The following is a 24,947-nucleotide window of genomic DNA, read 5'->3' as shown; positions in this document are numbered from 1 at the left end:
TCCCTTGGGTGGCCGTGCCTGCAGGAGCCTCCTCTCAGAGACACAGTTCAGACTTACACATGACATCACTTGAATATCTCTTCACAGTTTTGTGCTGCTCACTACAATAGTTTTAGTAAATTTTAATGTTTTGAAAGTGTGTGCAGAAATGACACAAAAACAACCACAAATGCATAGTTTTGTAGTTATTTATGCAGTTTGTGTTATTGTGTGATTTCATAAGCCTGTTGTTCCAAATTTAAAGGTATTGCGGAGGATTTTCTTTTTCCGGGTAGATCATCAAGACTATTGGTCCTCCTAGTTGTCAATCAGGAGTGTTGCACAATTGCATTTTTTTTAAAAAGTGGAGAAGGCGGTTCTTTTCTAAAATTCGAGAAAATCCTCCGCTATACCTTTAAGTGTGTGGATCAATTTAGGAACAGAGTATTACAGCTTTTTCTGATGTGGTTTAATCTAAGCATTCAACATCTTTTTGATGGCCTTCTGGGGGGATTTGGCATAGATAAGTCTGCTACCAACAACATATTCCCTCTCAGACCTTGTGCTGCCAGATGCTCATACAGTATGTTTTCTTTGCGTAATATACTTCAGATTTAACCTGTGATGGACTGGACACCCAATATGTTTCCCATACTATTGCCTGATGCTGGGGTAAGCTCAAGCACTCCCTGGAACCTTACGTAAGCGTGCTGAAAATGAATATATTCAACACATTTCATTAATAGGATACAAAAAAGGTCTGAAACTAATAAAAACTAAATTAGCTCTTATTTCTGTTCATTATAACAGGCAATTTTTGCATTAAAATTTTTTGTTTAAAAATGTGGGATTTCTAAATTCTGCAAAGCAGCATTTGTGTGACTTTCTACAAAAAACATGATGCAAATAAATAATAATGCTGTAGTTGCTAGAATCTGTTATAGGGTTTTTAAATCACTTAGCTACAGTAGATAGTGTGGGACCAAATAAGGATTTGTTATTATTGATAAACATATAATAAATTAAAGACATACAGTGTATATATACGTATTTATTAAATTTCTTGATATCCCATTACTTGTGTCAATCAGGATTACTTACAATAAGCAGACACAGGAGTGCATGCAAAATATTTGACTTAGCTAAATATTACAGCTAAATTTTGTTTTTCGTCATTAAATTTAGTCTAAAAGTATTTTTTTTACAATATTTTGCATATTATTTATATGGATTGTCATGTTGCATAATTTTAATTGCTGAATACAGTCCAGAAGCTGTAGAAAGTAGAGTACTCTCTGGAAATCTTATGAGTAAAATTACCATTTTAAATTGGGGTTAACTGGGATAACAACAAATAATTGCAATTTGTTTCAAAAGAAAACCATGGAACTTTGATTTGGCATTTAATGAAAACATTGCACTGTATGTGTAGGCTGTATTATGCCAATAATATGCCTAATTATTAAGGCACTTTTTTCAGTATACCTTCAAAAGTGCATTTAATAAAATACTGTATGTATCCACAGAATGTACTTAGAGCAATACTACATTTATGACATTATTATCTAAACCCATTTCCATACATTCCACGTTTGGGTTTGCCCATTTGTTGTCTTTTCCACACCTCTAGCAATGTTTCCATTCTCAGAATATCTAAAGCCTGATTGTCCCAAACAACCATCTACCCATCAGCCTACTCTACACACACCCTTTCTATGCATTACAAACCTCATGGGATTTCAGTCTCTCTTTAAAGCTTAACACCTCTGGGAGCAACTCTCTTCTCCATGTGACATTTTTGCATTCTAGGGGAAGATTAGACTGACAATGACTTCTGTTTTTTTTTTCTCTTTTTTCCTCCTTTATCCATTGTGATGGTTTGTGTTACAATTGCAGTGAGATGAAATCTCTGAGATTAAATAAATAAATAAATGGCTGCATTAAAATAAGAATAAACCGTGTATTAACCGTGTATATAACAGATTTTAAACTTAAAGGTGCAGTTTCCCGGACAGGGATTAGACTAGTCCTAGACTAAAATAAATGTAAGATCTGTCCAAACTGAAAACAACTTGCACTTACATTTTGCCTCAAAATGCACACAAGTAATATGGCGAGTAAGGCATGTTTGTTAAAGTTATATTTCCTAATTAAGCTAAGGCCTAGTCCTGGCTTAAGCTAATTCCTGTCTGGGAGACCACCCCAAAATGTTGTAATAAAATTTTGTTTTCAACTCTTTTTCATTTCCTTTATTATTTCAACACATAAAGGCATTACAACAACAAATTCTTATTTATCTTTAAAACAAAAACACATTACACATGCAACATACGGGTAAAGACAATGAGCAACTTATTGGATAATTCATTTTGGAATGTGTAGCATTGTGAGCATTTAAAATGTAAATCACAATTCTTACTGTGATGTTCACAAAGTTCTGGTTCTCTACCTACCTTTAGGCAGCTTTTTAAACAGTTTCAACCAAACCTAAACAGAATGCAGAATAAATCAACTTCTCTCAGTGTAACCAGACTTTTAAAAGTGCACTACGGCACTGCAATATGCCACATAAAATCAACACATCTGAAAAGAAAGAAATCTACTGGCTTTTGTTTACTGTCAGTACACAGTGTGTCAATTACAAAACATCACAATAATTATAAAGGACCCAACGTGTCCCCCTGAAATGGTTGGTTTATGTGAAAGAGGTATTTTTAAGATCATTTCAAAGAACACTGGAAAATAATGGCAGAGAACAATTACCTTTATGATTATTGCTCCAGATTTAAAAAAGTGATTTGTTTCTAAGATATATGTGTAATTATTGGCCCGTGTTGACACTCCTCCTGTTTGTAATGATTGTCTACTTTGTCATTCACATAAGAGTGGCTGCAACTTGCACAGCAATAACATTGAAAAACATTGTTGACACTGAAAAATTTACATTATGATACTGCCAAAATGTACAATAATAATTACACAGGAAATGAAAGTACAGTTTTATGAATATTTTCTTTTTGCGTGTCCAGTCTCTCATGCTCTTTCGTCCACCGTTGGATTTGGTTCTGGGTTCCTGAAGCCCCGAAAGTTCCTTTAGTGGTAAGTCTGTGACATCACTAAATGTCACTTTGTTTAGAGCACTAAAAGAACCATCGAAATGCTTCCCCGTTGTTAACTGGTGTTCTCTGAAAAAATATAGAGGACAGAGTACAGGAGAAAAGAATCAGCATGACTTGAACAAAGCAATTGCTTCATATACAGTACAGTAATTATTTTTATAAAGACTTAAAGAGGTGCACAGCTGTTAAAGTATTGATTTAGTGGACACTAATGTCACCGTTTTGGTTTATAAATGTGACCCTGGACCACAAAACCAACCATAAGTAGCACAGGTATTATTGTAGCAGTACCCAACAATACATTGTATGGGTCAAAATTATTGATTTGTTATGCCAAAAAATCATTAGGATATTATGTTCCATGAAGTAACTTTGTAAATTTCTAACCATAGATATATAAAAAATATTTATCATTAGAAATATGTATTGCTAGAGTTCATTTAAACAACTTTAAAGGCAATTTTCACAATATTTAGATTTTTTGCACCAGCTTTCAGATAATGTATAAATCTCAATTTCAAAAAATTCACAAATGATAATTCCATTAGCCTAACTTTTACATTTCACCCATATCAGTGGTACTATCACATGCATCAAAATATTGTTACAGCAAAGGAAAAAACATACTGTAATGGCATGATGTGAAACGTACATATTAGTTACATCTAAAACCTTGTTTATTCGCATCTATCTATGCACAGCAAGTTCATTACTCGCACGACCACACGTCTGGCCAGGCATTCCTTTGTGCTGCTTTCACAAACAACACGTGATGGAGTAATGAAGTCTATAATCAACCACAAAGTAATGATATGTTGACCACACTCATCCCTGGTTGTGTTTGTACTACAATGATTACAAAAACACAAATAAGAGTCGAGACAACGATGGGCAGTTCTTCTTGTGTGCTTTCTACTGGCCAACCAGACTCTTACTCTGGGATAATATTTACAATGGCAAAACAGAACTTTTACCAGAGTTCAATAACAACTTAATACAATCCATCACTTACTAAATTTACCATGATTTACTATAGTATTTGTAGCCAAAAACATGGTTACCCTTTTTTTTGTAGTAAAACCATGGTTTTTATAAGGTATTGGGTGCAATATTACATTCATTCATTACACACAGGCTGATATATTTCAAATGTTTATTTCTTTTCATTTTGATAATTATAACTGACAACTAAGGAAAATCCCAAATTCAGTATCTCAGAAAATTTGAATTTTGTGAAAAGGTTCAATTTTGAAGACACCTGCTGCCACACTCTAATCAGCTAATTAACTCAAAACACCTACAAAGGCTTTTAAATGGTATCTCAATCTAGTTCTGTAGGCTACAGTACACAATCATGGGGAAGACTGCTGACTTGACAGTTGTCCAAAAAAAGACCATTGACACCTTGCACAAGGAGGGCAAGACACAAAGGCTGGCTGTTCACAGAGCTCTGTGTCCAAGCACATTGATAAAGAGGCGAATGGAAGGAAAACATGTGGTAGAAAAATGTATACAAGCAATAGGGATAATTCACAAAGAGTGGACTGCAGCTGGAGTCAGTGCTTCAAGAACCACTATGCACAGATGTATGCAAGATCAGGGATTCAGCGGTCGCATTCCTTGTGTCAAGACACTCTTAAAGGTTATCTAAGCGAATTCACGCGTTTTAGACCATAAAACATTTTTTGTTACATACAGCAAACATCTCCTCACTATCTGCTTGCTTCCTGTCTGCTGATCAAACTGTAAAAAAGCGATCTCTGTAGACAGCCCAGCCTCCACTAACTGCAATAATAACAAACTGGGAGAGAGTCTGAATGACGAGAGAAGATAACAAGTTGAATTTTAATGTACATGTGGAGAAGATTTGTAAAAGGGGCCAGCAACGTTTGTATTGTCTACGGAGATTGTCCAAATTTAATGTGATAAAGAATTGATGACTATGTTTTATACTGTAAGGCTTATATTGAGTCTGTCTTAACATTTGCTATGTTGTGCTGGTATGGCAGTCTTGGGGTGAGGGCAAAGACTGCAGTGGTGAAAATAGTTAATACTAGCAGTAAGATTTTAGGAGTTCAGTAGAGTCATCCTACCGAATTATATAATCGACAGGTAGTCAGAAAAGCCCAGTCTATCCAAATGGTAACTTCTCATCCTCTTTTTTTCTGAGTTTCAGCTTTTACCTTCTGGATCTTGGTTAAGATTTCCTCCTGTTAGGAGTAATAGGTATAAACACTCATTTATTCCTACTTCTATCTCCTTGCTAAATTTATGTAGTCGGGGAGAATATGGTGGCAGGTAGTAGATTGGTCTTGTGTTGTTTTGTGTATTTTTATCCTTATTCTTATTTTAAATGTACATTTTTAATGTATTGTTAATTGTTCTTTTATGTGCTGGTCTTGCTGTACAACCAATTGCCCTTAGGGGACATAAAGAAAGAAAGAAAGAAGAGGCACACAATCCACGTTGTTTGAGGTCCAGTGTAAAGTTTCCACAGTCAGTGATAGTTTGGGGTGCCATGTCATCTGCTGGTGTTGGTCCACTGTGTTTTCTGAGGTCCAAGGTCAACGGAGCTGTATACCAGGAAGGTTTAGAGCACTTCATGCTTCCTGCTGCTGGCCAACTTTATGAAGATGGAGATTTCATTTTCCAACAGGACTTGGCACCTGCACACAGTGCCAAAGCTACCAGTACTTGGTTTAAGAACCATGGTATCTCCGTTCTTAATTGGCCAGCAAACTCGCCTGACCTAACCCCATAGAAAATGGGGTGGTGAAGAGGAAGATGTGATATGCCAGACCCAACAAAGCAGAAGAGCTGGAGGCCACTATCAGAGCAACCTTGTGCTCTCATAACACCTGAGCAGTGCCACAGACTGATCGACTCCATGCCAAGCTGCATTGCTGCATTAATTCAGTGAAAAGGAGCCCCAACTAAGTATTGATTGCTGTACATGCTCATACTTTTCATGTTAATACTTTTCAGTTTGCCAAGATTTCTAAAAATCTTTTCGTTGTATTGGTCTTAAGTAATATTCACATTTTCTGAGATACTGAATTTGGGATTTTCCTGAGTTATAATCATCAAAATTACAATATATATTTGAAATATATCCAAAAATATATATAAAAAAATAATAATAAAAAAAAAATATATCATTGTCAAATAGCTCTGTGGCTATACTGCACTGAAGCGGAAGTTTAAAATATAAACTCAGAATTCAGCGAACGTCAAGAACAAGAAAACGGAAACAACAATCAGACCAAGACGCGGGATTTACATAACGTTACGCGGACCATGTTTAAATTTCAATGTTTCTGGACAGAAATACCAACGTGTTCACTTTGTCTGGTATTAATAAGTTACTGTTAAGTTACTGTTAAGAAACACTTCTGAACATCTGTTCACTAAAAACAAATAATTTTTAGTTAATGATGATCTCATCACCATTACCATCCTGGACTTCATGTTTCTAAATAAAACCTGGTTAGATGACATCTGCAGCGCTACAGTCCTGAATGAATCCCACCCACAAAATCAGGGACACACTCTCGACCTGCTCATTAGCAAGGGTCTTAACATTTCAACCACTTTTATCAAGGATGAAGCGCTATCTGACCATTTATGTGTTTACTTTGATTTATTGATCTGTCCTGCCACTGATGCCAGATCTGTCTATGTCAAAACGATTCATAAGTGAGAACACCAGTGAGGTATTTATAAATGCTTTATCAATTTTGCCAAGCTATTCAGCAGACTCTGTTAATGTTCTTGAAAATTTTTACTTAAAAGTTAAAGGTGCTATTGATGTTATAGCTCCAGTAAAGGTCAGGATGATCACTGGCAGACCTAAAGCACCTTGGAGAAACACAACAGCAGTACAGAGTATGAAAAGAGCATGCAGAAAAGCTGAACATATGTGGCGGAAAACAAAACTTGAAGTACATTATGGCATCTATAAGGACAGTCTTCGTGCTTTCAATGTAGAACTAGGCACAGCTAGACAGACCTTGTTCTCAAACATTATAAACAGCCACATAAACAACACTCACACTCTTTTTGCTACTGTAGAGAGTAAAATCAAGTTCCTCATGAAATGCTCTGACAACAAATGCAATGAGTTTGCAACCTTTTCTTTTAAGAAGATCAGTAATATCAGAATAGTGAGTACGGCCTCATATTTAACTGTGATCAGTCAGATCTCATTATAACAACCTCAGAAATTAGTAATTTTCTTAGAATTTGACATACTTGATTTAAAAACCTTGGAAGAAATAGTACAAAATCTTAAAGCATCAACTTGCAGCTTTGCCACGCTCCCCACATCTTTTCTCAAAAAGGTACTTAACTGTTTACAAAACTGATCTCTTAAAAATAATAAATACCTCTCTGCTCACAGGCAATTACAAAAAGGCCATAAAAACAGCAGTTGTTAAGCCTCTCCTAAAAAGTAACCTAGACAAAATCATACTTAGCAACTACAGACCAATCTCAAATCTTCCTTTTATTGGCAAAATCAGTGACAGAGACAGTGCACATACAGATAATAAATGGTATTCGCTTAAACTCTGATTCAGGTAAAATATCAATGCTAGTGCTACTTGATATATGGTCCCACTTGGTCAAATAATGAAAAATAACAAAATTGCTTACTACAGCAATGCAGATGACACCCATATATACTTATCCCTGTTACCCCATTGACTCTCTATGTAAGTGCATTAATGAAATTAACCGTTAAATGCGTCAAAACTTCCTCCAGTTAAACAAAGACAAAACTCATGTAATTATATTTGGAAATAAAGATGAAACTCCCAAGGTTAACACATAACTTGACTCTAGGGGTCTAAAGACACAAAATAAAGTCAGAAATCTTTGTGTAACTTTAGAGTCTGACCTTAATTTCAGTAGTCATGTAAAAGCGATAAGCAAATCAGCTTACTACTATCTTAGAAATATAGCCAGAATCAGAAGTTCTGTCTCAAGACAGGGCTTAGAGAAACTATATTTATAAACTAAAAATATATATATTATATAGTTTAAGAAAGGGAGAAACCGCACAACAATAGATGTGCCAAGCTAGCATCATACTCAAAAAGGCTTAAGGGTGTAATTGTTGCAAAAGGTGCTTCAATATAATATGCAAAACCTTGTGTTTTTTATTTGAAATAAATTTGCAAAGATTTTAATCAAACTTCTTCATCATGTCATCTGTCATCATGGGGTATTGTTTGTAGAATGAAGCCATTTTTTAATGGTCAGTTCCAGGCACGTGCACAGGTAGGGCTCAACCTGTGCAGAGCACATGCCGTTTGTCCTACACTCCAAAGTGCCCTTTAATTTGGAGATGTTTTATCTTATTTTATTTATTTATTTTTTTCCACAGCAGAGCAGCTAAACGTCTTGCAATGGTAAATAAATATCTTGTTGTTTGAGTACAATGTTGTCTCTTTACGAAAGAAACACTAATATGTCTATGACAGCTCATATTTTATCAATTTGAGCAGGGCTGGATTATCCATAGACGGGATTGGGCGGGTGGCACGTGTGACAACAATACGGAATGCACAATCTGTTTTTTACCATTAATTTGCATGCTGCATCAATCGTTTATGTCACCATGCGCTCAGCTGAATCTACCGATGGGTCTACGTAGCCCATAAAGTCAACACATCTCATTCATAACCGTGAAAATAATTAAAATTAGACATTGCCGAGATGAGAGAGAGAGCAGGAGAACTTCTAGCCTACATTAACATCAAAAACATTATAGATGTGAACAAAGATCTTATGGTGCATTTACACCAGCCGCCTTAGAGGCGGCAAAAACACACTATTCGCGTGTAGTTGGATGCTTGAACATTTGAGTTTACTTGCTTCATTCACGCGTGAAATTCTAGTTATTCGAGACATTCACGCGGGAATTTGCATCAAGGGAGGGGCTTCTGAGACTCCTCTCGCTTCCTGTAATCATGTTACTACTACAGCAAGGTCCTGATTGGTTAACCTGGCATGGAAATCTGCCGAAGTTAAGATTTTTCAACTCGCGTGTTTTCAGCGGCAATGCTCAATTTGCGCGAACCGCGCCTTCCGTGCCGCAGGATGCCTAATCCCGTCTTTGCATTGATTTAACATGTGAATCACTCGCGCTTGCCGCCTCTACCACGTCCGGTGTGAACCCTGCATTAGACATCAGATGCCCAGTTAAGGAAAACTGTATAGAAGATGAGAAACGTGTAAAGGATACAAGTATAATATTGCCATGTTACTCATTTCATTACAATATGCTATCTGGATATAACTTATTGAATATGTATTCATCTTATGCCTAGAATTAGTCAAGGGGGTTGTATGATTCTTTGGTTCATAACTTTCTATTCTAATAGTTTTATCAAATGTGCATAATGACATGTGAAGTAACTGCATAGAGTTAAGTCTATTTAGTATTTTTCAGTAGTGCAGTTATTTTGGGAAACATGTGAATAATTGCAGGCTGATTTAACGTGTGCCCCAAATTTTCTGTTTGGTCTCCTAAATTTTCTGTATTAAAAAAAATGCTCATAAAACAAACATATTTTTATTGATCTTCATTGATCTTCAAATTTAGGTACACAAGAGCAATTTACAAACACATGACAACCACCCAGGAGGCAAATTGTTGAAGCCAACTTTACATATAGAAGGCCAGATATCCTTTGCACTGTATAATGCCAAGCTATCCTAAAATTTAATTTTTCAATCATTAATAATGAATAAATATAAAGCTTTTGAGACGATTATTTAGGGGAGGTGCCCTTTTTCAGTTTCAGCACATGACTCTCAAAAGGTCTGTGTACGGCCCTGGGCGTCAAAACACGTGCAAATGATAATAGCTTTCGTGACAGTCACACACTGGCCAGATTGGGGAAGAGCATTGTGCACGCTGGTCCCAGGCCATCGGATTATCAGTATTGTCCATCCCTGTATTTGCTGTCATAATTTAAAAGGACACTTAAGGTTTAAATTTAAGGACTTAAATTCTGGACCTTTGACAGAAGATATGTAGAGAAGATATGTAGATTTCCTAAAAAATGGTTCCCTTTCAATACGGTTCACTTCACATTGCGTCAGTTGCTGACGCTATGGGGGAAACTCCTGTTTACTCTGCGATTGAAGCCTATTGGTTAACGTCTGTAAAAAAAATACAGACCAATGACGTTTGAGCCCACGCGTGGGATGGCACACGTCCTTATATAAGCACGGGATAAAGCGTCAAGAGCTCATTAATTTTCTCTTTCAGTGCGAACCTCTCACTACTCCGAAGAAGAAAAAGCCTTACTCGCCGTTGACACAAGCCCTGCAGTGGAACCCAGGCCTAGCGTCTTCCCCTGCTGCTTTCCGGCTGAGAACCGAAGATAGCCTTCGCTTGCCGTGGTACGAGCCCTGTGCAGCGGACACATGCCTGACGAGGTCTCCCCTGCGGCCGCCCGGTAAGATCAATATTTTTAATATAAGCTATAAGCTAAAAGAGCAGACGCTGTTGTAATAGCGTCCAGCACAGCGGCTCGAGTGAGCCTCTCTGCTATGAATTTCCCCGAGCGCGTCACCGGTCTGGCACCTCCCACGCCGAGTATGCACGGTTATCCTATCTATGTTTCGTGCTCCCCCTGCTGTTCCTCTCTCATGGGGACGAACAAACGGCGAGGCGGGAGACTAAGATGGATGCATAGACTAGCGAACACGGGCTACCCCCCCCTGTGTTCTGTCACAACGCAACTGTTTATGCTTTACACTCCCAGAGTCCCTCGCTCCTCACACAGCCAGCTGCGAGATCTCTGGCACCCTCATATTAATTCCCCGAGTGCATTGCCGGGTGAAGACCGCTCATACGATGTATGGCTGTTCTATCTGTGTTACATGCCCCCTCTGCTGTTCCTCTCTTGTTGAGATGAACAAGGGGCGGAGCTGTAAGAGAGATGCATAGGACAAGCAAACACGGGCGGGTCTGACCCCTGTTTTTTTGTCATAACACCATGCCATTCGTGCTCTACGCTCGCGGAGTCCCTCGCTCCTTCCCCCGCAGTAGCGAGGTCTCTTAGCGGCTTCTTAGAGTCAGCACGCGGTCTTACGGCTCCTTGCCTCTAAGTGCAGCTATCTAGTGTTCAACAATTACAGAGCTTCATGCCCCTCCCCTTCTGGAGTGGCACGATCTCATTCGTCTGCTCGATAGGGCAAACACGCCGCTATTGGAGCACCAAGACCACTTATTATAAGAGCCTAACAACCGGCCTGACTCTGTCTCACTTCGGTAGAGCTCACTATGTTTGTCTGCCCTGTCATTTCTCTCTGGCTTAGACGGAATCAGAGGCAGAACAAAGTTGTTTGATAATAGGCTGAGGCCCGAACACCGCCCCTTATTCAGTCCTGTCCTATATCAGTGCGCTGAATATAGGTACATTCTTATATACCCCGGTTTTTCTGCCCTTTTAAAAAACAGCAAAACCGCGGGCCTCACGGCAGACTTCCTCGCTGTGTATAAGTTCAGTCTGACATCAAACCACCTAGACATACTGCTCTGCTGTGAGCCGCTCTGGTCACCGTCACTACAGAGGCTCGTGCACCGGAACGGCCAAGCTCTGGTCTTACTCACAGCATAGCTGCGTCGACAGAGAACAGACTGTCTTGGGAGAAGAAGGGTTAAGTCGCGCCTCGGCTGGACTGCCCTGAAATGTTTTTTGTGTGCTCTGTTTATCCAGAAACATTCACATGTAATAATGTCGGTTATGCGACCTCACTGTAGTGGCAAACGGTATTGAATTCCTCTCTAAGAGCAATTTCTGTGCTTACTATACTGTGTATTGACACACCACAGCTATACGATGTCTCTAAACAATTTTGCCTTACCGACAAGCAGTCAATATACGCACACACGGCCCGCCGTCCATAATTGTATTGACGCTCGCCGAAAAACCCCGGTTTGGCGATCCACTCCCGGGACAACGGGCTGGATTCTAAACAATAATTCAGACGTTTCTCGCTTAAATTCGCTCGCAGCCCGCCTCAGTTTTTCCACTACGATACAGACGGTGGAGGCGAGCACGGTCTTACGGCTGTCATTTTCTCTTCCTAGAGAGACGGCAGCCTCAGACTTTTTCATGGCTCCAAGCGTTTGAATCACGCCCTCTCCGGACGGCCACTCAAAAGCTTACAGCCAAGCGGTTTATGACGTTTTTCGGCCTTATGGCTGGTTTATATCAGTGGATCCTAAGACGCTCACACCTCCGCTCTGCTCCAATACTCTGAGAAATTAAGGGTAATATCAACCTCAAGCGAGCTTGCAACCCGCCACAATGAGTTTTGTTTATGACGCTCGGAAGCGAGCCTAAGACCAGAGCGCGCTCACAGTCAGACGCATGGCATCTCGTTTAAGGCAGGCTCACGTACCCCCCTAACGAGTCCCAGAAAGCTGAATATTGTGGCATTCTGTTCATAAGACCACTTCAGTTTGACTAAGCAAAGGTCCCGCCCCGAGCTGACGGCCGGGAAGCTTGTGCTTTAAGTTACACACGGCTGCATGAAGTGCTATCGTTTCGAGCTCGCCCAGCATCTGCTGTGGAATTGGTCACGCCTTGCGACGGCAATCAGCCTTCGCCACGTGAAACGCACGTTTGTCTCATATCAATCACCTTGTACTGTACATACAGTCCATTTAAGGGGATGATTTTAGCACTGCAGCACTCTCGACCGTGTTATTGTGATAACGCTGTCAAGCAAACTATGGTGGTTTTCATTATTCACCCAGCCAGGTTGAGATCTCGCCCCCTGTACAAGCTGACGAGTCATCTCCTTATAAACTCATTACATCGCTTTATAGCTATGTTCAATCAGAGTGATACACATCTTATGCTTAAACCACCAAGGTGCAGACATATTAACCCGTTACGACGGGCGTGTGGAGATTGCATCCGTGAGACATGACCTACGTGCCTTATGACACGTTGACACAAGCTGCTAGGACCCCTCTCGCGTGGCGTCGTTATGCAAAGTCTGATCTATTTCTGTCCGGTGACAGTGAAAAGTCTAAACCCCCACGAATTGTGGTGTGGAACGCATTAATTCATAAGCCTGTCATTTCTCAGATGTGGACGGTGCCCGAGGCGCAGCGCTCTGGAACTGTCCAAGGTCCTGAATGACAAACACGTCTGACGTACATCAGACAATCAGCTGTTCGTCTGCGTCACAGATCACTCACTAGCGCACCTGTCAATACAGGTTATTTATGGATTGGTGAAGTTATCACCTCCCGTAACAATGATGCTCACTCGTGGTTAATCTACTCTGGATTATCTCTACCCTGAGCATGGTCTTAGAGGTTTCTCATTAGACATTTGTGACACGGCCGGCTGGTCCGCGGCGTCCACGTTGTCAATTTTACAGCTTTGACATCCCTGCCTTGCGCACTACTGGGGTTTGTTGCATTAAAGGTGCGCCCATAAGCTCACCTGTATGCACGATATGGTTTTTAAGTATATGCGTCCACCGTGCGCTTAGAGAAGCTCACATATGCACGCTATAAGATTTCGGTATACACTAAAGATGCGCTTGATGAAGCTCACCTGTATACACAGCTGTGTTATCCTTTGTGACACATACATTGTTGTTCATCTGTGTATGTTCACGGTGCATTGGGTACCCACCGTTACGTTCATCAATCATATCTGTACACATTCACGGCGCGTTCTGTGCACTGATTTATCTATGCGCATTCACGGTGCACTGAAGGGTTCACCCGTGTGCGCACAATTTATTATCAGAACACATGACGGCGCGCTCTAGAATCTTGCTGGCCTGTGCACTATAACACTCTGATTCATCTATATGCATTCACGATGTACTCAAGTGTTCACCTGTGCCCGTGCAATTTATGGTCAGTACACATTTACGGCGCGCTTGGAAGCTCACTGACCTGTGCACTATAATATTACCTACTGTATATGCATCCCCGATGCGCTCGAGGGCTCACCTGGGTTCACACTATTGTGGTATCTGTATAATCCCACGCTACGAACTGTTCTGCCGCATATTATAGTCAGATCAGCCCGTTCGTAAGCCTCGCAGGTCACTCACTAAGTATGCCGGTTACTACAGTGGCTATTTGGATCGATCGTTGAAGCCATTGCGCTGGCTCACGCCTTTCTCAATAAGCTAGGATGTTAGAACCCACTCTCTGCGAAGTTGGCTTCATCATGGGCTTGGTTTACAGGAGTATCTATTCTTGATATCTGCAACGCGGCCGGCTGGTCTTCGCCGTCTACGTTTGTCAGATTTTACAGCTTAGACCTCCCTGCCCTACGAGCGCAGGTTCTCTCGGCTTAACCATGCATGCGCATTCATGCGCTTTATGTGTACATTGGGTGCGCTCAGTGAGCTCACCAACGTGACTCTGGACTCTGTGATCTCGCCGTCTTGTGCTATGTAATGTGCTTCCCGGTGCGTTTAATACCCCACCGTATGCGCGTTAACATTTTATATGGTGCTTACACTTTTGCTTTAAAGCTGTGAATATGCTGGGTATAGGCCACATACAGTGTCTCTCCGGTAAGGAGCTTCAGTCCATTGTGTTTGCATGGCGTGATGGGATTACGTTCCCCCATAGCGTCAGCAACTGACACAATGCGAAGTGAACCGTATTGAAAGGGAGCGCTTAGGTTACTCATGTAACCCCGGTTCCCTGAAATAACGGGAACGAAGCATTGCATCTCTGGCCGTGCTACAAACGTCTAAGCAGCGAGTGTTATTCGGCTGCGTGCTTCAGTCGAATAATAATGAGCTCTTGACGCTTGATCCCGTGCTTATATAAGGACGTGTGACATCATTGGTCTGTTTTTTTACAGACGTTAACCAATAGGCTTCAATCGCGGAGTAAACAGGAGTTTCCCCCATAGCGTTAGCAACTGACATAATACTTCGTTCCCGTTATTTCAGGGAACCGGGGTTACGTGAGTAACCTAAGCGTTTTCACTATGGGATACGAAAGGAAAAATGTCTTCTCAAATAATTTTACATTCATTCAGGATAATACACCATCCAATGCTGCAGAAAGCGCCACTGACTATTTTAATTCATAAGGTAATAAAATAAAAAAGAAATCAAGGTGTGACCACCATCATCCTCTGACCTTAGTCCTATTTAGAGCCTGTGGAGCATCATTATATGGAAGATCTGTGAGGCGGACAGCACTATAATTTGAAACATATAACTTTGGGATGCAGTACTAGCATATTCAAGTGAAATAAAGACAAAAACTATGCATAGATTTACGAGTTCGGTGTATGGGAAAGTTAAAGTTATGTCAAAGATAGGCTCATATATTATTATGTAACTGTAAATACATCATTTGTTTTACATTGTCCATGCAGCAAATTTGACAGATATCTGTTTTTTGAAAATTTGAACCCATTATATCATATACATTTTGTTAAAGTGCATTCTGCATAATAATTTGGAACAGCATATTTTGCATATTTTTCAAAGTATAAAAGTATCTGTTGACATTTCAATTTGTAAACTTACTGACTGTATTGGAAACATAAACAAAAATGGCATGTGCATAATAATTTGGAAAGCGGTGAGTCTTTGTAACGTGTTTCAGCAATACATTCCTAACATTTATAATGTGTTTAAAAACAATGCTCTGAAATGACTTTACCCAGACTTTAAGAGGGATTTATAGTTCCACAATGGACTTACGTCGTAAGCTGTGTGTAGCTTTGCATAGGTTGGCATGCACCTTTCCAAAAATGTAACAGCACTGGTCGACTAAAACCCCTCGTCAGGTCAAAAGAAATCTGTGTCGCATATCCTCATTCACATTTTTGCTTGCAACTGTAAAAACAAATATAGGCCAAGTTGAGGAGTGATATTCAAACCAAGCTGCAACAAAAGTCACTGTCTGTTTACTTCCATCACTGCTGATGCTTCTCCAACAATGTAAACAACAAGCTGCTTCTTCCCTTCTTCAAAGGGAACAACTACACTAAATACTGGGCTAGGACATAAACACCTGTAGGAGAATTCAACAACATGGAACTGGAACTCTTAACAGGGAGATAAAAAGGCAGAAGACCTGAGACCTAGCCTGGCTCCACCCTCCTACGTGCTTCTGCTTAATTTTCATTTAGCTTCAGTACTACGTCTGGGACTGCTGTGTAGAGTTTCATTTTCTCCTGCAATAATCTGCAGGTCCAATCAGCGAACAGAGGGGGGTGGCTTAGAACGATGACGTTGAGGTTGTGCGTCAGTTTGAGTTGTAGTTCAGTAATGGCAGCAGAGAAAGACGTGAGAAAAGCTATTCGGTCCGTTGTTGCAAAACTGCCGAATATACAGAAGTTAAAGCCGGAGCAAGAACAATGTTTGCTAAGTTTTGTTGGTCTGATCATTTGGACTTGTTGTTTCCGGCCGGTTTCGGCGCATGACATATGTCATGACCAAACGTTAGCGATTGGTTATGGCAGATTCAGAGTGACTCTGGGCAGATCCAGTAGATTTAAATTTTAAAAAACTTTAAGATTTTTTTAAAACTTTAAGATTTAAAATTTAAAGAGGAACCTCCTTAACGGAAGTAATGCTTTGCAATGGAGCGTGGCCAGACTCTCTGTACAAATTAAATGAATGTACGAGAGTCTGGTTGGACCAGGCTACCTGAGACCTGCCTCACAATACAAATTCTTGCTTAGGTGTGAGGATAAAAGCATCAATTGTGCTTAAAGTTGGCTTTATACTTCTCTGCTGATTGTACAGCATAGCCTATGCAGAGACACTGTGATTGGTTTGCTAAAACCCCTCACGCAAGTCAAAAAGATTTGTGTCGCATTTTCTCAGATGCATTTCTGTTTGCGATGGTAAAACAATGATGAACCAAGTTGAGGAGCTATGATTAACAACCTAAATTGCAACAAAAGTCTGTTTACCTCCATCACTACTGATGCTTCAATATGCACAACCCGCTTCTTCTTTGTTTTTTGCTTGAAAAATCGCCTTCTAGCGATCTCCATGTTTAATGCACATTGAGGCGAACAATGACATAAAAGTATAAATGAAAACCACCGTGTAACATATGGCGTACAGACTACGACATAGGTCCTATGCAAAAGTATAAATTGCTCTTAAGATGTCAATGACGCAGTGCTTTAGTAAGCAATTCTACCGTCAAGCCAGTGGATGGCCTTCAGGTTATCATCATACCGGGAAAGTTTCCCATAGCATTAACTACTGATGCAGTGTCATTCCGACATTCGACTGTAATTTTGATTTACTGCAAGATGATTATATTCGTGCTGTATGTTCCTGTAGCTTTTTTATACTGTAGCATATTACTATCAACACCAAGCTGGTTTTGATTCCAAGGAAACACACATACAGTACTTATAAAGTGTGTTAAATTGTAAGACACTTGGAATAACAGCGCAATGAAAAACACCTCCTTTGAGGCGGTAGATAAAATAAGAGAAGAATGTTTTTTCTAGATCCATATATTTCAGCATTGATCACTCCCTAGTGGAAATGTGGTTTGCTATAGACGGTAATGACCCTGAGGTGCATGGCCGGCATGTCTGCGTTTTGTTAAGTCTCGCACTATCGATCTGGTTGAGGCTTCCTGAGTGCTGCTCAAATTCACTTTCAGTCGTCTCTCCTCGCCTCACTGCTGTGACCAGGCACAAAGAGAGCTCAATTAGCACAGCTCAACGGCGGCTCTCTTCCGCCTGCGCACTTCATCAAAATCACTCCATCAAACCACCCAGACTGAGGAGGGGGAGGGAACATGAGATGGAGGGGGTAGTGTTACGGTGCGGATATGCAAGTAACTGAGGTCTCATCTGCAATCAAAAGACACCAGGGTAAATGCTAAGCTGGCCGACAGGGCATACATAAATCTGCCTGCTTAACCTGTCAGACCACAGTTGCCGCTGAGAAAGGAGAAATACAGATTTCAGTGTTGCACTTCCTTCTTTAAATGATGTAAAAATCATCATTTTGCATCATTGAAAGCAGGAAGTCCAATATCTTTGTTGAGGGGGTGAAACTACAAACACCCCTTTTCACGGTCAAGTAGGCACCAAATTCAAAATGTATGTTATATTTCGACTACAAATATGACACACTTTCAATAAAGATTAATGTTTCTACGGGTGAAAGGCTCCTTTAAGTGTCCATACAATGTCAAAGTGATCTTATTTTATGTTCTGCAGCATAAAATCACAAGGAGGTCAGTAAATGATTAAATTGTTCATGTTTATATCTAATTAACCACAGACAGATGACCGATGCACAATAGATCGATGACCAGTTAGGTGTCTGATATAGCCATAATCATGTAATATTTAAACAGTGGACTCTTTTTGTACTGTATACCACAATAAAAGTAAAATTTCTACTGTACATCTACTATGCCTAATGAAGTTGTAGACACAAAATTGGGAGGAGCATCTAACAGGTGTTTTTTGCCTTGAAATTGTGTTGGCAACAGCAATTTCATAAAACAGACTAATAAATAATAAATTATCAGAATAAACAATTTTTCCAGCAAGTTATATAGTTTATTATTCTAACTACAGTCTGTATAGGCTTAAGCAACATACCAACTAAAATTACTATATGCACTATAATTTTCCTATTGTGTGTTTATAGTAATTTTATGACTATAATTGTAGTTTATTCACTCGGAATGTGATATTAGAAATAATCTAAGCTATCACACTGATTATCCTTCGAAACATTAACTGCTAATGATCAGTTACCTTTATACTGCATGTACCATATCTGTAAATCCTAATGTATTTGAATCCCCAGTATGGTTGCATTCATCTGATTGAGATTCACTGAGTAAAGAATGCAATCTTATTTCCTTCATACAAAGGATGACACGTTAAAGGGGAAATCAGGAAGGCTGAATGAGAGAGTTGAATGCGGTGGGGGTCCTAACACTCATTGACACTGATTGGGGATGGCAGGTGCAGTTAATGACAGGGGTTGGGTATGTCCTGCTCTGATCGAGGTTGGGGGGAGTAGAAGAAAAAAGGAAAGGATGAGGGAGAAAGAGTGCTGACTCATTATCAAACCCTAATCTAAGGGCAAAAATACAGACGTATAGTGAACGTATGTATAGACATTCGGACACAAGAATACCTTGTTTCGTTAAAATCTGCACATACACTAGTCTTACTCTGTCTCTCATACATATCTCATTCAATCCCATTCCCCCACCCCCAGCAGACTTGATATGGGGATTCGTGGAGGCCACAGATAAACCACTCAAGACCGTGAGGATGATAATAGCAGGCGCTGCAGAGCCTCAAATTCGATCAGCACTCGGCCGTCAACGTGGATTAGTTTAATAGTGAAACATACTCGCTGACATACGCTAAAGACACATCATCAGGTTCTGCAACCTTTTAGCAGTGTGGAGATAGTTTAAAAAAATTATCATTGTTGAGGTAATGCCCATTTACAGTAATGCCCATTTACAAAAAAATTTACCGTAGTTAAAAAATACCACATAGCCACTTGCACTGTTGTCAAAGAAACAGAGTTTAAAAAATTGACAAAAATGACTGCAATATTCTGATAATTGTTTAAAGGAGATATCGCAGTACAGTGATAACAATGACTGTCCATGTGTTTACAGAGTTAACATTTGTAAATTTTTCTACACTCTTGAGTAAGTTTTTTGTTGGTGTAAAAAAATGGGAGTACAGTTTAAGATGCAGAAGCTGACAATGAAAAGAATGGGGAGGGGGATTGGGGGATTCAGTGACAGTGGCTGAGACCCCTTGTCTTTTCAGAAGATGAATACCAGTCCAGGCAGGGTGCTGATGCGCTCGAGAACGCTCATTATAACGCACACCCCATACGTTGCCCTGACATATCCATTATTTATTAACGTATGGACTAGGAACCAGGCCACCATTCATGACTGCAATTCTTTGGAGGAAATTCTGACAGGTTCTTTCAGAAATAAATAAATAATCCTTCACTTTTTCCTTCGTTGGCTTATCCTTCCAACGTAAGAATAGCATTGTGTTCTCAGAATGCTTCAACCATTAAACCTGTAAACATATTTTGTTTGTGTTAACTGCTCAGTCCCAAAGCTCCTACTAAAGAGCAGTGATACGTCATTATATTGGCCAGGCATATACAGTAAATCAACTGATTATTAATAGTGCAAAATAAATAGGAATTTCGTATACACCTCATATGTAACCATTAAACTGTATTATATTATATAATATCATATTATATCTAAATATTGCCAATGGCAATTAATAAACCCTGAATTATACTGTTTAGTAAAAGTCTGTCAATGCAGGTCATATATTGTCTTAAAAACAGCACAAATTATGCATCAAATATTTTTTCAGTGATATTCCTTTATAAATTAAGCAATAAAAAGACTTTAGAAAAACATAGACATCAGACTAACAGAAAAAGTGGAGAAATGGATTCAAACAGTTCAAGGCTGTGGAGGCCAGAAAATTCAATGCTCCTCCAATGACAGAAAAATAAAGTTTTTCTGGCGCACTCACGCCTAACTGATGTGTTATATATTGCCTGTCACTCTATTCTGCAGGAATATTGGGGCGTTGCCGAGCTCAAACCTGGAAAGTACAGCAATCCATCACCAACATTCACAGGAGGAGATCTCATCTCAGAGTTGGTAGCCAATATCCCAGACGTTTGAGCAGCATATAAAAAGGACAGTTCAAGGCTGTACCAAACACAACGCTCATCTAAACCTTCCACATGCTGCAGTTGATTTCTTGATGCCTTACATCACAATATTTGCATTCAGCAAACTGAATGAATTTTTATGAATATAGGCAATAATTACAACTGAAATCAGTGCCTACACCAAAACAACATTTAAAACACGATCTCACAGTGTGTCTGTGAATATCAGATGATGGGCTTGTGAATTAGCTGATACAGAATAAAATGTATAATGCAACTGTATAAGATACTCAGTGACATGTCATGACATATTTTTACAAAGACGAAGAGAGACTATAAGAGAGAATGAGGGAAATAGAATTGTAGTGGAATAAAAAAATGGTGAAAGACATTTGGAGCCCATACAGTAAGACAAAATTTTCCACAATTTACCACATTTGTATTAAACCTTTGTCACAAAGATAGCCAGGCACAAAAAATGTTACAATCAAACTAAACTGAACTATATTTAGTTTAAGCATCACGGATTCAAGGCTTATCATTCAGCACTTTAACAGCAGCACAAGGCAGAATGATATATTGATCTGCAAAGGTAATAGTGGTATACTATATGTTAAAACAGATTACAATAAGAAAATGTTAATTGTTAATAAGCACTTCCACAATAAAGTGAAAATATACACCAAAGGTTTAGTTTACCCAAAAATGAACATTTTGTCATTGTTTACTGAACATTGTCATTGCAGTATTTTAATCACCTATAACTATCCATGGGATAGTCACGGAATTTTGTGCTCATTTTTCCGTGGCATTCTCACTGATCTCCGCATTTCTCACGGATTGGTTACTCAACTGCTTTTTCCTATTTTCAAACCATTTTCGCTTCGGTTTAGGGTTAGATTTGGTGTTTGCGTTAGTATGTCACTTTAAATATTGATTACAGTTGAGTAACCAATCCGTGAGAATGCCACGGAAAAAAGACAGTCCGTAGCAGGGCCACGGAAAAATGCGGAGATCCGTGAGAATGCCACGGAAAAATGAGCACAAAATTCCGTGACTATGCCACGGAAATTCTTGAGATCAGGTTGCAAAAATCTTTGTTGCCTTACTTTTTTTGGTTTAATCAACTTGGATTTATGTGATTTTAACTTACTATTCATCTTGACCAGAGATGAGTTGTTAACTTATAAATTATAGTTAATTAATTAATAAGTGAACTTCATTTTATAAGTTGTAGCAACTCATCTTTTGTCAAAATAAATAAATGTTAAGAGACATGTTAAGTTGTGATGCCCTTGCTATTGACACTACACTGTAAAAATGATGTGTTCATTTCTTACACATCGTGTGTGTCATGCCATTTTACACGTTATTTCATGTTAAAATAAATGAAAGGGACAACACAAGTTGTGTTAAAAACAGTGATGGGAGTAACGCGTTACAAAGTAATTTCATTACTGTAATTCCAATACTTTTAGCGGTAATGAGCATTTAGTCCCTAAACTAACACACCTTTGTAACGGGGGCTTTAAAGAAAGCGATGAAGATGTGAATCCATGTGCAAAAGGTGTTTATTGTGTAAAATCCCAATAAGGGCCAGCAACCAAATCCAAACAGGGTTAATCCAACAAACGTAATCCACAAACAGGCTAAGGTTCAGGGCAGGCAGCAAAGCAATCAGAATCCAGATAAACAGGCACGGGTCAAAACAGGAACAGATACAGGTAACAGGATACAGATATACAGATACAGATTAACAGAATTCAGGTAACAGGCAGATACTAACAGGATGGGGCGATGTAATAATCAGCCAGGAACTGGTGTACAGGAAGTGACTTATATACAGACAGACAGGAAGTGTGAACTGTGACATGGCATGATGAATATCAAAATAAAAGTCAGAACAGAGCAGGGTATCAAAATAAAAGTCCAAAATACAAAAATACACAGAACACAAGTAAACACAGAACAAAACCATTACAGAACCCCCCCTCTAAAGGGCGACTCCCGGAGCCCAACAAACAAAACATACAGTCCAATAGAGGGTGGGCGGGCGGGCCAGGACCTCTTGGCGAAGGCAGGGCAGTTCAGGAGAGGTCCTGGGTCATATGGCCAGTATGGTCCAGGAACATGAGGCAGATGCGGGCCTGGGTCATGGGGCAGATGCGGGCCTGGGTCATGGGGCAGGCTAGGACCTGGGTCATGGGGCAGGCTAGGACCTGGGTCATGGGGCAGGCTAGGACCTGGGTCATGGGGCAGGCTAGGACCTGGGTCATGGGGCAGGCTAGGACCTGGGTCATGGGGCAGGCTAGGACCTGGGTCATGGGGCAGGCTAGGACCTGGGTCATGGGGCAGGCTAGGACCTGGGTCATGGGGCAGGCTAGGACCTGGGTCATGGGGCAGGCTAGGACCTGGGTCATGGGGCAGGCTAGGACCTGGGTCATGGGGCAGGCTTGGACCTGGGTCATGGGGCAGGCTTGGACCTGGGTCATGGGGCAGGCTTGGACCTGGGTCATGGGGCAGGCTTGGACCTGGGTCATGGGGCAGGAATAGACCTGGAACACAGGGAAAGGAAGGGTCCGAGCACACTTCGGCCTCCGCCTTGGTGTCCTCTGCCTCCTCCCTGTGTCCGGGTACTACCCCCCCCCAAAAAAAACTTGGGAAAGCTCCCAAAGCCCAGGGTGGCGATGTCCCAGGTGGTGGACCAGATGAATCCGAATAGTCAGTTGAGCCAGGTGAATCAGACAAGACAGGTGAATCGGGCAGGACAGACGAATCAGATGAGTCGGGCAGGACAGACGAATCAGATGAGTCGGGCAGGACAGACGAATCAGATGAGTCGGGCAGGACAGACGAATCAGATGAGTCGGGCAGGACAGACGAATCAGATGAGTCGGGCAGGACAGACGAATCAGATGAGACGGGCAGGACAGACGAATCAGATGAGACGGGCAGGACAGACGAATCAGATGAGACGGGCAGCTCAGATGAGACGGGCAGCTCAGATGAGACGGGCAGCTCAGATGAGACGGGCAGCTCAGATGAGACGGGCAGCTCAGATGAGACGGGCAGCTCAGATGAGACGGGCAGCTCAGATGAGACGGGCAGCTCAGATGAGACGGGCAGCTCAGATGAGACGGGCAGCTCAGATGAGGCGGGCAGATCAGATGGGTCAGATGAATCGGATGGTTCAGATTCAGGGCCTTGAGGAACCTCGGGAACAACAGAGCAGAAGGCAGACCAAACGCACCACAGGGCTATGGCAAATTCAGAAATAACAGAGTCCATGAGACATACCTCTGTGGTCTTCGGTTCAAGCAGGGTGGCCATCTGGACGTCAGGTGCTGGATGAGTAGTAGCCCTCATGAGTGCAGGTGTGGTTGTGATGATGGCCCTCTGAGTCTCAGGTGCAGGGATAACAGTAGCTCTCTCCAAAACAGGTGCGAGTGCAGAGACAGGCAGGATGGCGGCCATCTTGGGAACAGGCAGGGTGGCGGCCATTTTAGGGACAGGCAGGGTGGCGGCCATTTTGGGAGCAGGCATGGTGGCGGCCATTTTGGGAGCAGGCATGGTGGCGGCCATTTTGTGATCAGGCATGACTTTAACAGGTTTGGGCAGAACGGGCAGAACATGGCTAGGTGTGTGGTGAATATTCCCAGGTTCATTATCCACCACACCCACAGTGAACGGAGAACCACACAACAGCAAGGCAAAGTCAATATAACTCTCCAGGGACCAGGCAGACATATCATGAGGCATACACAGACGCAACCATTCATCCAACGCATTGTAAAAAATGGGTTTCAGTGTGTCCTCATCAAAATGTACTTGATTAGATAATTCCAGAAAGTCACTTACATAATCCTCAATGGGCCGGTGGTTTTGACGGAGTGCAAGCAGTGCAAAAACAGGTTTCATAGTGCTGGTGGGAGATTACAAACCTTTGCTGGATTCCGGTTTGTGGCTGATTATTCTGTAACGGGAGCTTTAAAGAAAGCGATGAAGAAGTGAATCCATGTGCAAAAGGTGTTTATTAAGTAAAATCCAATAAGGGCCAGCAACCAAATCCAAACAGGGTTAATCCAACAAACGTAATCCACAAACAGGCTAAGGTTCAGGGCAGGCAGCAAAGCAATCAGAATC

The 24,947-nt window shown here is 40.8% G+C and overlaps 1 protein-coding gene across 1 annotated transcript in view; it reads right to left on the bottom strand.

Moving 5' to 3' along the window:
- Positions 1-2,213: 2,213 nt before the first annotated feature.
- Positions 2,214-24,947, bottom strand: part of cxxc4 (CXXC finger 4) — a 37,620-nt gene continuing 14,886 nt past the window's right edge. The window contains exon 3 of the mRNA XM_055205319.2: positions 2,214-3,164. Within this exon, the coding sequence (XP_055061294.1) occupies positions 3,120-3,164 (45 nt within the window). The 3' untranslated portion in view covers positions 2,214-3,119. The remainder of the gene's footprint in view (positions 3,165-24,947) is intronic.

The sequence above is a fragment of the Misgurnus anguillicaudatus genome, chromosome 3 (assembly GCF_027580225.2).
Source record: "Misgurnus anguillicaudatus chromosome 3, ASM2758022v2, whole genome shotgun sequence".
Classification (NCBI taxonomy): Eukaryota; Metazoa; Chordata; class Actinopteri; order Cypriniformes; family Cobitidae; genus Misgurnus; species Misgurnus anguillicaudatus.
Note: the sequence above shows the minus strand (reverse complement) of the source record. Positions and strands in the feature narration are given on the sequence as shown.